Source organism: Taudactylus pleione, unplaced genomic scaffold (assembly GCF_031769625.1).
Source record: "Taudactylus pleione unplaced genomic scaffold, aTauple2 ptg000100l, whole genome shotgun sequence".
NCBI classification, from domain to species: domain Eukaryota; kingdom Metazoa; phylum Chordata; class Amphibia; order Anura; family Myobatrachidae; genus Taudactylus; species Taudactylus pleione.
In genome coordinates, this window is record NW_028284502.1 from 257,129 (window position 1) to 272,223 (window position 15,095).

The 15,095-nt window shown below is 44.0% G+C and overlaps 1 protein-coding gene across 1 annotated transcript in view; it reads right to left on the reverse strand.

Moving 5' to 3' along the window:
- Positions 1-649: 649 nt before the first annotated feature.
- Positions 650-15,095, reverse strand: part of LOC148525786 (SITS-binding protein-like) — a 116,362-nt gene continuing 101,916 nt past the window's right edge. The window contains exon 10 of the mRNA XM_088470453.1: positions 650-1,135. Within this exon, the coding sequence (XP_088326579.1) occupies positions 959-1,135 (177 nt within the window). The 3' untranslated portion in view covers positions 650-958. The remainder of the gene's footprint in view (positions 1,136-15,095) is intronic.

The window sequence follows — 15,095 nt, forward strand, 5'->3', positions numbered from 1 at the left end:
TAGCAATTCTTGAGTAAGGCCAGACCTTGTGCAAGTGTGCGTAAGGCTCAGATTGTACTCCATGTTACCGATAGTTTTCTAGACTTGCAAAGTATTACGGATGTGTGTAAGGTAAAGTGGGCGTCCTTATGTTGTGCTGCGATGGCACTGCGATTGCAATCATTAGCATATTTTCGCAGTGAGACTGCTTGCGTAATCGCAATAGCGTTCTGTGCTGAATCAGGCCCAGTGTCGGCATTACATCAGTGCCAACATGGCTGATGTCGACTTGTTGAATGTCGACTGTATGACAGCATACCATACAGTAGGTTACACAAATAAACAGTATGTTACGCAAATAAACTTTGCATATGTGCAAAAAGACAAACCAGAAAGAGAACCAAAGTAGGTAAAATATTGAACTTTAATACTGGTACAACCAAGCCTTATACAAGGCATACATTTTGTTAATAAAGAGAGGTAGATATACTGTAGTGGCTTACTCACTAAGGGGTCTATTTACTAAGCAGTGTTAGGAGACAGAGTGAAAAGTGATAAGGTGCCAGCCAATCAGCTCCCAACTGCCATCTCACAGGCTGTGTTTGAAAAATGACAGTTGGGAGCTGATTGGCTGGCACCTTATCACTTTCTTATCACTTTTCACTCTGTCTCCTGACACTGCTTAGTAAATAGACCCCTAAGAATCTTTTTTTGTGCTATATTGAAGTATACAATCTGCTTTGCTCAGCTTCACTACACACTAGGATTGTAGATCATATCGTGAGCGAGTGCGACACCTTCCGGAAATCACATTATATAGAGTACAGTGACAAAACACAATACAGTAACAAAGGGCAACAAGTACTGTATCTGATCCTTGGAGTGCTTGGAAAAGTGCAGTCATCTCAAAATAAGAGACACTTCTACATTAATTGTCTTCTTAGAAGTGATACACGTTTGCGTTTTAATAGTTTTGCATCTATGAAGTTTTCTTTATAAAAACTGGAATTTCCTGCAGGCTGCAGTTATAGTTTTGTATCACGGTGCCGCCATCAAACACCTGTAAAGTATTTGTGTCCATCCACTGACTATCCCTTCCAGGAAGGAATATATCTCGTTGAGTGTGACCTTTTTCAGTGATGGGTGCAATCAGCATCTGAGGAGGGCAGAAATCTCATTAGGTATTTGGTACATGGATAGCTGACACTGCATAACTTGACACCAACATAAACTATTCATATCATGACAATTGTCATATGCAAAATTCAATGAGGTCTATTAATTTAAGTCTCTAACGTAATAAAAAATGTCCATTTCCACAAGATTATGTCACTTTTTGTAATTTGTCAGTGTTTAAACCATTAAGTCCTGAGATACTGCAAATATCTGCAGCGTTTTCGAAACTTCCATTAACTACCACTGTCCACAAAGTTCTCTATGGGGATGGCTATATGGGGCTATTTAGCAAGCTTTGAAGAGATTAGATTTTTGCAGCTTTTCTTCATTAGTTAACACCACGATTAGCCTTCTTTCCCTTCTAAGGGAAGGTCCTCTCTATCTTCTTTGCATATATTTCACTATGCCTCTGCCATACTTGCCTACTCTCCCAGGATGGCTGGGAGACTCATGAAAATCCCGGAGATGGCCACTAAACACCCGCACTCCCTGCAGCTGCCCACTTATTGAGCACAAGTGGGCGGTCTGGGGGAAGGGAGGGCGATGATTCAATCTGCGCTGAACTGGATCATCGTCACCCCGCCTCCCGCTATACAAAGAAGTTAATATTGTCATTCTATAGCCACGCCCACTCACTCCCCCTCACTGTGCTGTCCTGGCTGCACCCTCAGAGGGGGCAGCCAGAATGTCGGCAAGAATGGCCTGAGGCGTGCAAGGGCATTTGCTCGGCCAGGTTCTAACAAAAGCTATTACTATTCTGTATTCTGCTCGCTGGGACAGCATCTCATCAGCATGGCCGCAGAAAGCCACCATGGGCCCGGGTGAAGGGGGCGTGTCCTATTTGTAGCCATGCCCCCTTAGAAAAAAAACTTTTTGATGTGCAGCGAAGTGCCGCTGCTCGCTGGGGAGGGGGCGCTGTGAGCCCCCCTGCCCGTTGCAAATCCAGGTGATTGCTCCCCCCCACAGACAGAGGAGACTGCTGCTCAGCAGCAGTGAGCAGTCTCCCAGTGCAGCCCAGCACACAGCAGCATGTGCTGGGATACTGACAGGTATGAGGGAGGGAGAGGAGCGGCGTCAGACCCGTGCCCCTCAAGCAAGCCCAGCTAATTAGTGCTCGCTCCCCCCCTTCTCTGCACCCCTGCTCATCATTAGCGCTGTCCCAGCTGAACATCTTTGATAATTAGGACTGAAGTTTTATTTCTTATGGTCACAATTTTCTGCTATAAGAAATGGCAATTAATGGAGATCTTTTGATAAATTTGATAAACAGGCCCATATTAGACCCTGAAGACTAAGATCATGGATGATCCTTTACCAGTAATCAATTTTCAAGTTGACCAGCTGGAGAGGGGAGGAATATATCTGCAACACACGACCACTTTAGACTAACATCACCACCGACACGTGTCATACAGATGAATTTCTCTGCCCCAAGATGTTGCCGACCTGTGACCCACCACTAGATGATTGACTTCTCCCATTGAACGTTGTTATTAAAACATTAATATTACCCCATAGTATATATTGGGTACATAACTTCGAGACTACTTTATAAAACCCACCCAAAGAAATAGCAACCAGCATCAATAAGTATATTCTCGGATGGTTGCTAAGAATTGACAGGTAGCCCTCTGAGCGCTGACACTTTACTATATCCCTGCTATTACGATAGGAGGTTGGGATACCCTCCGTGTGCCCAGCAGCTAGAGGCTATTTTTGTGCAACACAACCTTGACCGCAAACCTCCTTTAAACTTTTGAGAATTTTCAAGTTAAAACTATACAGATTTTTTTTTGTCTAGTGCCATTTACAATCTAATTCTGGAGCCAAGAAAGAATATTCTCATCTGAAATTGTTATTCCAGTAACTATTTCACCTTTATCTGGATCCACAAAATAATGAACTCAACTTTTTTTTATAGCCTATTGAAAGCATAACTACGAAGCCATCAACCAATCCTCTCCCACTTACATCTCTGACCTCATCTCCCGCTCAACAAATGCAGGCCACCTCTCTTGCCAACTAATTACATCCTCCCACTCATGCCTCCAAGATTTCGCCCGTGCTGCTCCCTACCTTTGAAACACTCTCCCTCTCCGACTCTCCACCTCTCTACATATCTTCAAACAGGCTCTCAAGACCCAGTACTTCATCAATGACTTCCAGCTCTCATCCTAGCCCACTTCATGCTTTTTCCTCCCTATCTACCCCTTCTGTGTCACGCCTGTCTGTCCGCCCCTTCCCTTTAGAATGTAAGCTCTCATGAGCAGGGACCTCTTCCCTCACGTGGTTCTCCTTACACTTTCTTCTACTTCTTACTCCCTATTAGGGCACCTAACACTTGACTGCTAACTGCTTATTGTGATCTTTTTAAACGCTATTGCAGCAATGTATATAAACCATGTCCTGCACTGTAATGTACTGTAAATTACTCATTACTTGTTCACTTATTAGTTTATGTACTCTGTAAGGTGCTGCGGAACACTTGTGGTTCCATATAAATAAAGGATAATAATAATAATAATAACTGATGTGTCACATCCTGTGAGAATTACACATGCTGAGAAATGGATAGAGATGGACGCTAAAAGGTAGGATAAGATTATAATGCAAAAAAATATATATATATAAAAAAAATAACAACCTAATTAGAAATGTGCGATAACCCCCGTGTTTTGGTTTTGGTTTTTAATCTGGATTCATCCTTGTGTTTTGGCTTTGAAAAACCACCCTCAAGTGTTTCGGTTTTGGATCTGGGTTTATTTTTTTTTAAAAATGGATAAAAAGTTTTTAAAAAACAGCTAAAATCATGTAGTTTTTGTAATCCAAAACCTGAAATTCGGATTTAAAATCCGAAATGTAAACCGTGGGAAGATCAGACCCGCGACTCGGATCTGTCCGGATCTCGAAGGGACCAGAAAGTGACTTGAATCTGTGCAGATTCACAAAATTCAGGTAAATTAGGATTTCTGGAGAAACGAACCGCACATCTCTAATCCTAATAAAATATAAATCCACAATTGCTTCTATACGCATCACCGTCTCTCTTTGGAAGTTTCATGTTTGCAACATGAAATACAAATCATTTCAGGCAAGTGCAGATGCCTTAGAGGTTTCTTTTTTTGTAATGGAAAGGATGACTAATTGGCTTCAACTTCAAAATACATCCTTTCAGGCCATCCTTTTTACACAAGATATTCGGGCCCTGTGGTCTGTTATTATGTGAATGTGAGGAGTAGTCTGGACTTCCAATGAAATGAACATCAAAGAGGCAGATACTAATATGATCCATAAAGCTGTTTGAGTAGGATCATTCCCTAACATGAATGATTTCAACCAATAAACTTTGGAATGTTTACAACCAGAGAAAAATGGTTCATATTTCAAACACTGCCCAGAGTCAGCATTCTCCAACCACAATTTATGGAAGAAAAAAATAAAACAGTCATAAGGGAAAATACACCCAAAGTGGTAGGTTACATTTAGTTTTATTTTTTTAAATAGTATCTTATTTTCTTTCTTTTAATAGCCTATTTGTCAATCTTTTTTTTTTTTACTAAAATAATGCGAAAATGGGTGTATTTACACCCTTTTCACATTATTTTAGTAACACCTAAATGTATTAGAGATGTGCGCCGACTCCCATGTTTTGGCTTTGGTTTTGGATCCAGATTCGTCTTCTTGTTTTGATTTTGGAAAAACACCCTCACGTGTTTTGGCTTTGGATCAGTATTTTTTTAGCAAAATAAATAAAAAAAAAGCTAAATTACATAATTTTGTCCTGTTAGCATGCAATCTAAAACCCAAGTTCATTTTTTAAATCTGAGTTCCAAACCGCAGGAAGATCCGATCCGGGACTTGGTTCTACTCAGTACCCCCAAGTGATACTGAACTCAGACTCTGGGCCTTATTCAGACCCACTTCCAAACGCTATGCACTCGCAAGCAGGTAGATGGCCAGGCAGTGCGCATGCGCCGTGTGTGCAAGCCCCGGATCGAGAGAGAAATTTTCTCGCTCCAGGGCTCGCTACAAACGGGGCGGCTGTCAATGTTGAAAGGCGGGGAGGGGGGGTGGCTTGCCAAACGGAGGCGTTCCAGAAAGAACGCCTGCCGTTTGGGGGCGGCCCTACTGACATCACGAGTGATGTCAGTAGTGTGCTTCCGGCTCTATTAGAGCCGGAAGCTCACTGGGGCTTGCGGCAGACGAGACCCTACCACAAGGGTCTCGTCGCAAGCCCGATGGTCGCGACCATTGCGACCATCACCTGGCCACTCACAAAAGCTGGGGGTGGTCACCCACAGCTTAGCAAGCGGCCAGGAGGCTGGCCTCAAAAAAAAAAAAAAGCCCTTCAGACCTGTGAGCTGCCGGGTCTGAATCAGGGCCTCAGTTCGACTCAGATAAATTCGGTTGTTGGCGTTTCTCTAAGAACCGGACCTGCACACCTGTATCAAAATGTATCAAAGGCCTTTCGGAGCAGTTTTTGTAAAAAATAAATACTCCAAGCCCTTAAATTTGCATTCTTTTAGTAAGCAGATCGCAACTCCGATACTTGGGAAATGCGATCTGTTTCTGATTTACTAAAAGCACCCCTCCCTTATTGGTTTAAAGCATGGAGTCTGGTATTGTGAATGCACACTAGTAATAGGTACAATTTTAGGTTAGTCCTACAAATTTTATACTGTAGTGCAACTTAAGTTGATTTTTGGAGCGTGGGTCCCCTGGATTGCTTTGGTTGGTCTGCTTCAGTATAATCAGTAATCAGTAATATATATAATCAGTAATTTGGAGTTGTGCACCTGTGATTGTCTGTTTCTGTGCTTACTAAAAGAAATTGTAAAAAATACCAGGGGGGAGACCATTATAACACTTTTGCGTTTTTTGCACATTTTAACACTTTTACTGTTTGTTTTTATTATATTTGTATTTTCACTTCTCCATCCTATATATGCAGCGGCAGCTGCTCTTACCTTTCTTACTTCACACTTCACTTTTCTCATTAGAGCGATGCCCTTGGGTGGCTCGGCTGAGCTGGGTTGGGGGTGTCCTGCGCTCTGGATTTGAACCCTAGTATGTTAGGGACCTACCCTACTGAGGTTACCTGGATATGGTGGGTAGGCCCATAACCTTGGCCACGATTATGCTTAAAACCTCTATTTATTGCATAATGTATTTATATATAATCAGTAATTTGGAGTTGTGCACCTGTGATTTGTCTGTATCTGTGCCTGCAATAATAGTCTCAACAGGTAGCACCTCCCATTATATATATTCAGGGTGTGCAGTCCAGGACCCTTTCCTATACACTTCATTTAAAGTAGGGATGTGCAGGCTCGGATAGGTTCGAGTTTGCACGTGGAGTTCGGATTTTTCCCTCCAAAAAAACGGAACTCAGAACGAGGCAAAACGTCATCTTACATGGACGAACATCATCATTCCTGGACAAAAGACCAGGAATGATGATGTTCGTCCATGTAAGATGACGTTTTGCCTCGTTCTGAGTTCCGTTTTTTTGGAGGGAAAAATCCGAACTCCACGTGCAAACTCGAACCTATCCGAGCCTGCACATCCCTAATTTAAAGTGTGCTTCTTTGCACACCTGAAGGCTGAGACACCTTCTACCTGGACTAACACTTTTCCTTTTTTGCACATTTTAACACTTTTACTGTTTGTTTTTATTATATTTGTATTTTCACTTTTCTATCCTATATATGCAGCTGCAGCTGCTCTTACCTTTCTTACTTTACACTTCACCTTTCTCATTAGAGCGATGCCCTGGAGTGGCTCGGGGCTGAGCTGGTTTGGGGTGTCCTGCGCTCTGGATTTGAACCCTAGTATGTTACAGACCTACCCTACAGAGGTTACCTGGATATGGTGGGTAGGCCCATAACCTTGGCCATGATTATGCTAAAAACCTATTTATTGCAAAATGTAATTGCATAATGTATATATATATATATATATATATATATATATATATATATAAAATCAGTAATATATATAATCAGTAATTTGGAGTTGTGCACCTGTGATTGTCTGTTTCTGTGCTTACTAAAAGAAATTGTAAAAAATACCAGGGGGGAGACCAGCGAAGGAGATGGCATTATGCAGGGTTCCCCCCTGTTTCACCTGCGCTAACTCACCTTTCCTGGCTGCTGACAGGGAAAGCAGAGCCCAGAGCTGGCAGCACATGCGCATGCCCAGTGTCAGGGTATTTTTTGTGAAAAATACCCTGAGAAATGTGGGGAAAGGACTCGCATGGACAGGGCAGTCTCGCAAGCTCTGTCCATGCACAATATGCCATAAAAATAGCAATGTTTATTCTATACTGTGCACAATCTTAAACATTAAACACTTTTAAACTATTTAACTATCCCTAGTCGGCCGACCCATATTGATATTCTAAATCGTCACGGGATCACCATAATCTAAAGGACACATAAAATCAGGAATAATTGTCTGATATATCAGGAAACTGATAATCGGCTATCGCCACTGGTCACGTCAGATGCAACCATGTGGCAAAGGAATCGGTATGTAATGCTGCTGGATCTGTTCCCGGCAGGCGTAATACCGACGCCGTAAACCCGACTGGGGCTGGTAAGTACCCTAACCTTCCTCCCCCTCAAGCCCTCTGTTAGTGATGCCTAACCTCCCCCCGGTGGTGTCTAATCCTAACTCCCCCTGGTTGAGCTTCACCCTAACTCCCCCTTCCTGCACCCTAAACCTAACCCTCCTGGGAGGGTGCCTATCCCTAACCTCCCCACAGTGGTGCCTAACCCTACCCAACCCTTCCCCTAGCCTAACCCTGTCTGGGGGTGCCTAACCCTAAGTCCCCCCAGGGTGCCTAAAACTAACTCTCCCCTCCCCGCAGCTAACAACTAACACTCCCCACTTACCTTCGTTCGGGATGCCGGACGTCGGGATTTTGGCATCTGGCTAAAGATAGGCATTGGGATTTAGACGCCTATCTTTAGTACCAGCCTTGATTTCCAACGACCGCCATTCCAGACAGCAGTAAGTTAACCGCATCCCCAGGGAAAGCCCAGCTTGGCATAGCTGCATGCCAGGGAACTGGTTAATTACCAAGTAAAAGTGCAGTCCACCCAATCAGATATTAGCTGTTAGCAGTCTAGTATAGTTACAGTAGATTGATGTAAATTCACATCTTTTTGTTTTTTATAACAGCATGTGTTCTACTTGACCTATATTATTAAATGATGCCTAATGAGTTGTAAATGAAGGCATTGAACTTATAAAGTATTTTGATGTTTAAAGAACACTTACCAAAACTGACAAATTGTGAAAGTAAATAGAAACCATTTCAATTAGATAAGAACTGAGGGCCTGATTCAGAGGCGCTCACAAAAAGCGAGCGCTCGCTCTGAATCAGGGTGGGCGCACATTTTTTAGTTGCGGCACTTGGGTATTGCGAGCAGCCATGATGATGGTCGCGATGGTCAAGACCATCGCGACCATCGGGCTTGCGACGAGACCCTTGTGGTAGGGTCTCGTGGCCGCAAGCCCCAGAGAGCTTCTGGCTCAAATAGAGCCGAAAGCTCTCTCACTGACATCACTGGTGATGTCAGTGGGGCCGCCCACAAACGGCAGGCGTTCGCATGGGAACGCCTCCGTTTGTGAAGCCGCCCCCCCGCCACGCCTACAAAATGGGGCGAGCTGTCGATCAACATCGACAGCCGCCTCTTTTGTAGTGAGTCCAGGAGCGAGCGCTTTCTGCGCTCGCTCTGAGGCTCGCGCACGAGTAGTGCACACGCCGCGCGGGCGAACTGGGCCACCATCGACCCGCTTGCGAGCGCAATGCGCTTGCGAGCGGGTCTGAATCGGGCCCTAAGTTTTCTCAAGAACTGTACAGCTTCGGCAAATTTGGTGCCACAAAAGCATTGATTTGGGGCTATTACTGGTCCCTAAGTGAAATATAATAGGCATGCTATTTTAAAAATTATTACTTTTAAAATACCTGTATTAGTAAAAAGAAGTTGACTTTTTGAAATGTTCTTTATTTTGTTTCCAAAGTACAAAACAAGCAAGGTGCAGTCATAGAGGTGAACGGGGGTCACATTCAAGGCAAGGTGTGTGTCGCCAACCAGACAAATGCTAACCCCCCCCTGCCACCCCTACCAGGACATAAACTACCATCCCAATGGGGACATACACTATCTGCCGTACCGACCCTCTAGTAAGCGCATTGCAATACAAGTCCTTGGCACTTTGGAGATGGAACTGATTTGACTTATGTATATATTTAAGATATACCTTTCAGTGGTGTGGTGTGAAAAGTTGACAGTCAGAATGTCGACTTGGACTTTAGGTCGATAAGCAATATGTCGACATTCAAAAATGTCGACATGGTTAAAATATCAACATGTTCCTAATGTCTGCACAAGAATGTTGACATGCAGCTTTTGCTTATTTTAGCCTAACCCTAACAGTAAGAAAAAAAGTGCATGTCACATTTAGGTGTCAACATTTTGGTGTCGACATGGTAAATGCAGACATTATAAAGATGTCGACACTTTAACCATGTTGACATTTGTGAATGTCAATAAATTGTTTGTCAACCTAAAGTCTGTGTCGACATTCTGACTGTCGACATTCAGAAGCTATCAACATTCTGAATGTATCAACTGCTGCATATTTGAGTCAGATGTATCTACACACCAGGGTTGAAGTTGCATGCCTATTAATACACGTACAATTCAAAATACATCCCTAGATACATACAGTAAGTGCACAGATGCATTTTCAGGTGTACACAAAAAAGACGCATTTTCACATTTAACGAAAATCAGTGCTGTATGTAATGAGCACTATATATTCTATCATGGAATACTTTCATAATGAGTAAGGTGGTGTCAGACGGGTTCATTTACATAGTACAAAGTAATATGACAAATAAATCATGTCACACAGACATATTTTTATAGTTACTCTCACTCCAAATGGTAGAGCCATATGGGAGCAATCCATTACATGTTTTTTGGCAGCGATTATTCACGGAATATAAAAATATGTAGCAGAAAATAATGTCATATACAGAGACTGTCCTGGGCATTGGCCACCTAGAGAAATGCCTGAAAGGAGGGGGGGGGACCAAGCCAGCCTGGCCCCACGTTACCAAGCACACACTGACAGGACAAGCCGCCAGCAGAAATGACATCTCGGCATCAGCACTACAGTCGGTACTTGTTTTTTTGCCACTGTCATTGATGGAAGAGGTCACATCTATTGGTGGCTTTCTCCATTCATCTCTCCACCACATCAGTGCCAGTGAGGAGACAGATGGAGGAGCTAGTAGCAGACCATGTGACCTAGACCAGCAACATGAGCACGTCAGGGAGGAAGACTGAGGCTATCAATTTGTGGCATATTCATGTCAATTGGGGACAGTAATGTGTGGCATAATCATGTGACTCTGGTAGATAATGTGTGGTATAATCATGTGATCTCTGGTAGATAATGTGTGGCATAATCATATGATCTCTGGTAGATAATGTGTGGCATAATCATGTGATCACTGGTAGATAATGTGTGGCATAATCATGTGATCTTTGGTAGATAATTTGTGGCATAATCATGTGATCTCTGGTAGATAATTTGTGGCATAATCGTGATCTCTGGTAGATAATTTGTGGCGTAATCATGTGATCACTGGTAGATAATGTGTGGCATAATCATGTGATCTCTGGTAGATAATGTGTGGCATAATCATGTGATCTCTGGTAGATAATGTGTGGTATAATCATGTGATCTCTGGTAGATAATTTGTGGCATAATCATGTGATCTCTGGTAGATTGTTGGCATAATCATGTGATCTCTGGTAGATAATTGTTGGCATAATCATGTGATCTCTGCTAGATTGTTGGCATAATCATGTGATCTCTGGTAGATAATTGTTGGCATAATCATGTGATCTCTGGTAGATAATTGTTGGCATAATCATGTGATCTCTGGTAGATAATTGTTGGCATACTCATGTGATCTTTGGTAGATAATTTGTGGCATAATCATGTGACATTATAATGTGAACTGGGACATGAATAGGAGACATCTGTAAAGGTAGACACTTATTTGTTTGAGCTAGGATTTATTGTAAGAGCTTCACATTATGTCTATTGTCCCAAAGCCCTCTGGTGTCCATGGCAAAAATAAAGAAAAGACGAGAAGGAAGAACGGACAAAAGCCCATGGTAATGTTCTAGGTATGATATGGCTTAGGCGCTATTATTGGCCGTTTAGTTCCTTGCTATTTATAGTACAGTTATAGTTTTGTGGTTTATGCACTTAGCACTGGTTTCTTTCAAAATAAAAAATCTCACAGACATAAAGCTGTGATGTAGTATCTGTGAGAGCGTATGCACACAATGCTTGGTGGTGGAACTGGCTGTAATTTAAGGGGCATTACCTAAATCTTGCCTTAGGCAGCAAATTGGTCAGGGTGCTCAATGTCATGACGTCGCATCAGGGGCGCAGAGAGGGAGGGGAGCGAGTACTAATTTCCTGGGCCTGGGCTTATGGAGAGACCCGGTAAGGGGCCCAGGTCCACCGCCACCCACATGCCCTCTTACCTGTCAGCAGCCACTCAACCCAGCCCAGCACAAACACGCTGCTGTGTGCTGGGCTGCAATGAGTCCAGAAAGGCTGCCTGGGTGGAGGGCACACAGATCGCTCAGAGCACCTCACTGTTCAGTGGCACTGCAAATAATGTATAATTTTTTTTCTAAGGGCGACGAGGCCACATATACCACGATTAGGCCACTCCCCCTGAAAAGCACCAGGCACCAGCACTCTATGAGTCTGGTCGGCGGGCCAGAAGCACCGGCAAGTGCAGTGCTGATTGGAGGATCCTGAGGATGTTCAATCAGCGGCACAGACTGCAGGGTGCCTGCTAGAAATGTCTACAGGACACTCCAGCAGCGCCACAGCAGTGATTCTAGCCATAGGGTGCAGTTCCAGGCATCTAGCCAGTTAGTAGCAACAATGCCGCCCACAGAGCCAGCACCAAATTCAAAACCCTAGTTACAGCCCTGCATGTCAACATGGGTAAAGTGTCGGCAGTCTACATGTTGACACCTTCACAATGTGAACACAGTTAAAATGTTGACATATGACATGTCTACATAGTCATAATGTTGAGAATACAAGGGTTAGCATTAGGGATAGGGTTAGGGGTCGTCATATGAACATACTGACATTGTGGCAGTGTCCATATCTTCCAAATCGACACTGTGTATGTTGACATTTTGAACTTGTTGTCATGTACTCTGATGATGTGGAATACCTGTCAACAAGCTGTAGCCTAAATTGTGATTGCCGACATTATAGATGTCAACAAATCATACTGAACCCTTTTGTCACAGTGTTTTTTCAAAGAACGTTTTCAGCTACCTCAAAGTAGTTACCATTTGTGGATGAATTTACTAACATCCAATTTTATATGCACTGTAGTTTGCATGCACTATAGTTTGCAAACCAACACACATCAGATGCAGTATTCAGAGGCGAACCACAGGAATTGCTAACTTGCAGTTTGTAGTGCGAAAATTCAACCCGCATTCTGGGCCAAATGTAATAGGTTACGAATTTGTAAAAAATGCGAGTTTAGCGCTAAACTCACATTTTTTACTCACTCACAAATGTAATAGGGTGCGACTATAGTAAAACTGTTTTACCATTCTCTAGATAGAACACGGGCAATGTAATAGAGTGCAAGTGCTTCACTTGCACATATTGCTGCCTGAGAAACCGCAAAAACAATAGACCAGCTTCAGGATAGGACAAAATGCTACATTGTAGCCAATGATGTAAAGGTAAACCTTGCGGTTACCATCAAAGGATACAATGTAGCGCTTCCCTCCATAGACTTCAATGGAGATTTCACACCATTAAAGTCTATGGAGGCGACAGGCTGACTGTACACAGCCAATCAGCGGACAGCTCCTATGGAGGCACCTGCTGATTGGCAGGTGGCTCCTGCAATGACTCGGCACACGTGGGTCCCAGTCATTCGCGTGGAGGAAGGCAATGTGTAAACGTACCCTTCCTCCTGTCCGGCATGGTATCGGGTTTTCTTGTTTGTTTTTTTTTAACCCCCTGGATGCCTAGAAGGACCGAAGAGGACTAGCGGTCAGGAGTAATGCTTTGGCCGGGGGACCCAGTGAAAGGTTATCCCTGGCTGTGGCATTACCCCCCCCCCTGCTAGAGAAAGTTTGGGGCTGGTACTTAAAATACAGGGGTCCCCTACGCATTTTGTCCCCTGTATTTTAAAAGCCAGCACAGGCTGTACAAAGCTCATGCTGGTTATCCTTCTGGGGAGGGGGTGCATGTCATTTTCTTTTTAACACACGGACCTCACTGATCTGTGAAGGCTTTTGTATAACTCGCATCTTTTAATGCTAGTCGCATTAAAAGGTGTGAGTTTACATGGGAAATACTTGCTCACATTCGCATAGTGTAGTAGCCTCGAGCTCAAAAGTTCGCAGGCCATTACATTTGCGAGTCCCGGCACCAACTCGCACCTTCAAAAATGTGAGAAGGTGCGTGTTGGATTTTAGCGAAAACTCGATCCCTATTACATTTGGCCCTCAATGTGAAACAACTGCAAACCCCTGTACCACGTGTTTTAAGCAAATCCACATGGTAAGATTGGACGTGGTTTTGCCTACAGTACATAGAGGTTTATTTAATGAGCTGTGATTTGTCATTTCTGTGGTGGGATTTAAAGCAGCAATTTATTCAAAGGTAAAACCTATTTTGTTGGGATTGAAAATATATTACTATCACCTCCTGGCAGATGAGATTGCTCAAACAGCATTCACCTATCAGAGGCACACCTAAACAAATTTCATTTTTAAAAAGGCAGTTATTTGAATTATTTTGAAAGTTCTTTACTTGGCTTTAGAGACTATGGGGTCTATGTACTAAGCCTTGGAGAGAGATCAAGTAGATGGAGATAAATTACCAACCAATCAGATCCTGTTACAGGCTGTGTTTGAAAAATGTCAGTTAGGAGCTGATTAGTTGCTACTTTGAGCCTGATTCAGAGATGTATGCTAACCTGATGGTTAGCATACATCTCCGATGGTGGGAGGACTGCGCATGGTTCGCTCGCAGAGCCTCACAACCGCAGTCTGATTGACAGGTTATGGTGTTTAGAAGGTGGAGCAGGGGCGTTCCTGAGCAGAGTTCCCGGAAACGGGGGCGTGTCACCCCCGTTTTCCGGGAGGGACAAGGCCAGAGTCTGCGTGGGTGCACGCAGACTTCCTGGCCTCGCAAGTTGATAGGGCCCTGAAGCTTACCGCAGCCTGACAAGTGACAACAATCGCGAACGATGGTGATGCTAGGCTGCAACCTCGGTCGCAGCCCTACGATTACGCAGATGCAACAAGGAGGTGTCAGACACAGGTTGGGTATGAAATCCCGGTGACTGAATTGCCGCTGGGTGAAATGCCGATGCCGGAAGCCCAGAATAGCAGAACCCCGACGGGGCAGGTAAGTATGCTAATCCTACCCTTCTTCCCCCCCTAACCCTAACCCTCCCTTAAGGGTCCCTAAACTAAAACTCCCGGGTTGGTGCCTAACCCTAAGTCCGCCCGGGGATCCTTAAACCTAACCCCCCCCTTCTTGCACCCTAAACCTATCCCTCCGGGGGGTGCCTAACCTCCCCCCAGTGGTGCCTAACTCTAACCCCCCCCCTTCCCCTAGCTTAACCCTCTCCGGGGGGTGCCTAACCCTAAGTCCCCCCCAGGGGTGCCTAAACTTAACCCTCCCGCACAGCTAACAGCTAACCCTTCCCGCTTACCTTCACTCGGGAAGTCACCTGTCGAGTTTCCGTCATCCAGTTAAAGATAGGCGTCGGTGTTTAGACGCCTATCTTTAGTACTGAGTCAGGATTTCGACACCGGGATTCTAACTACTTCCTGTCT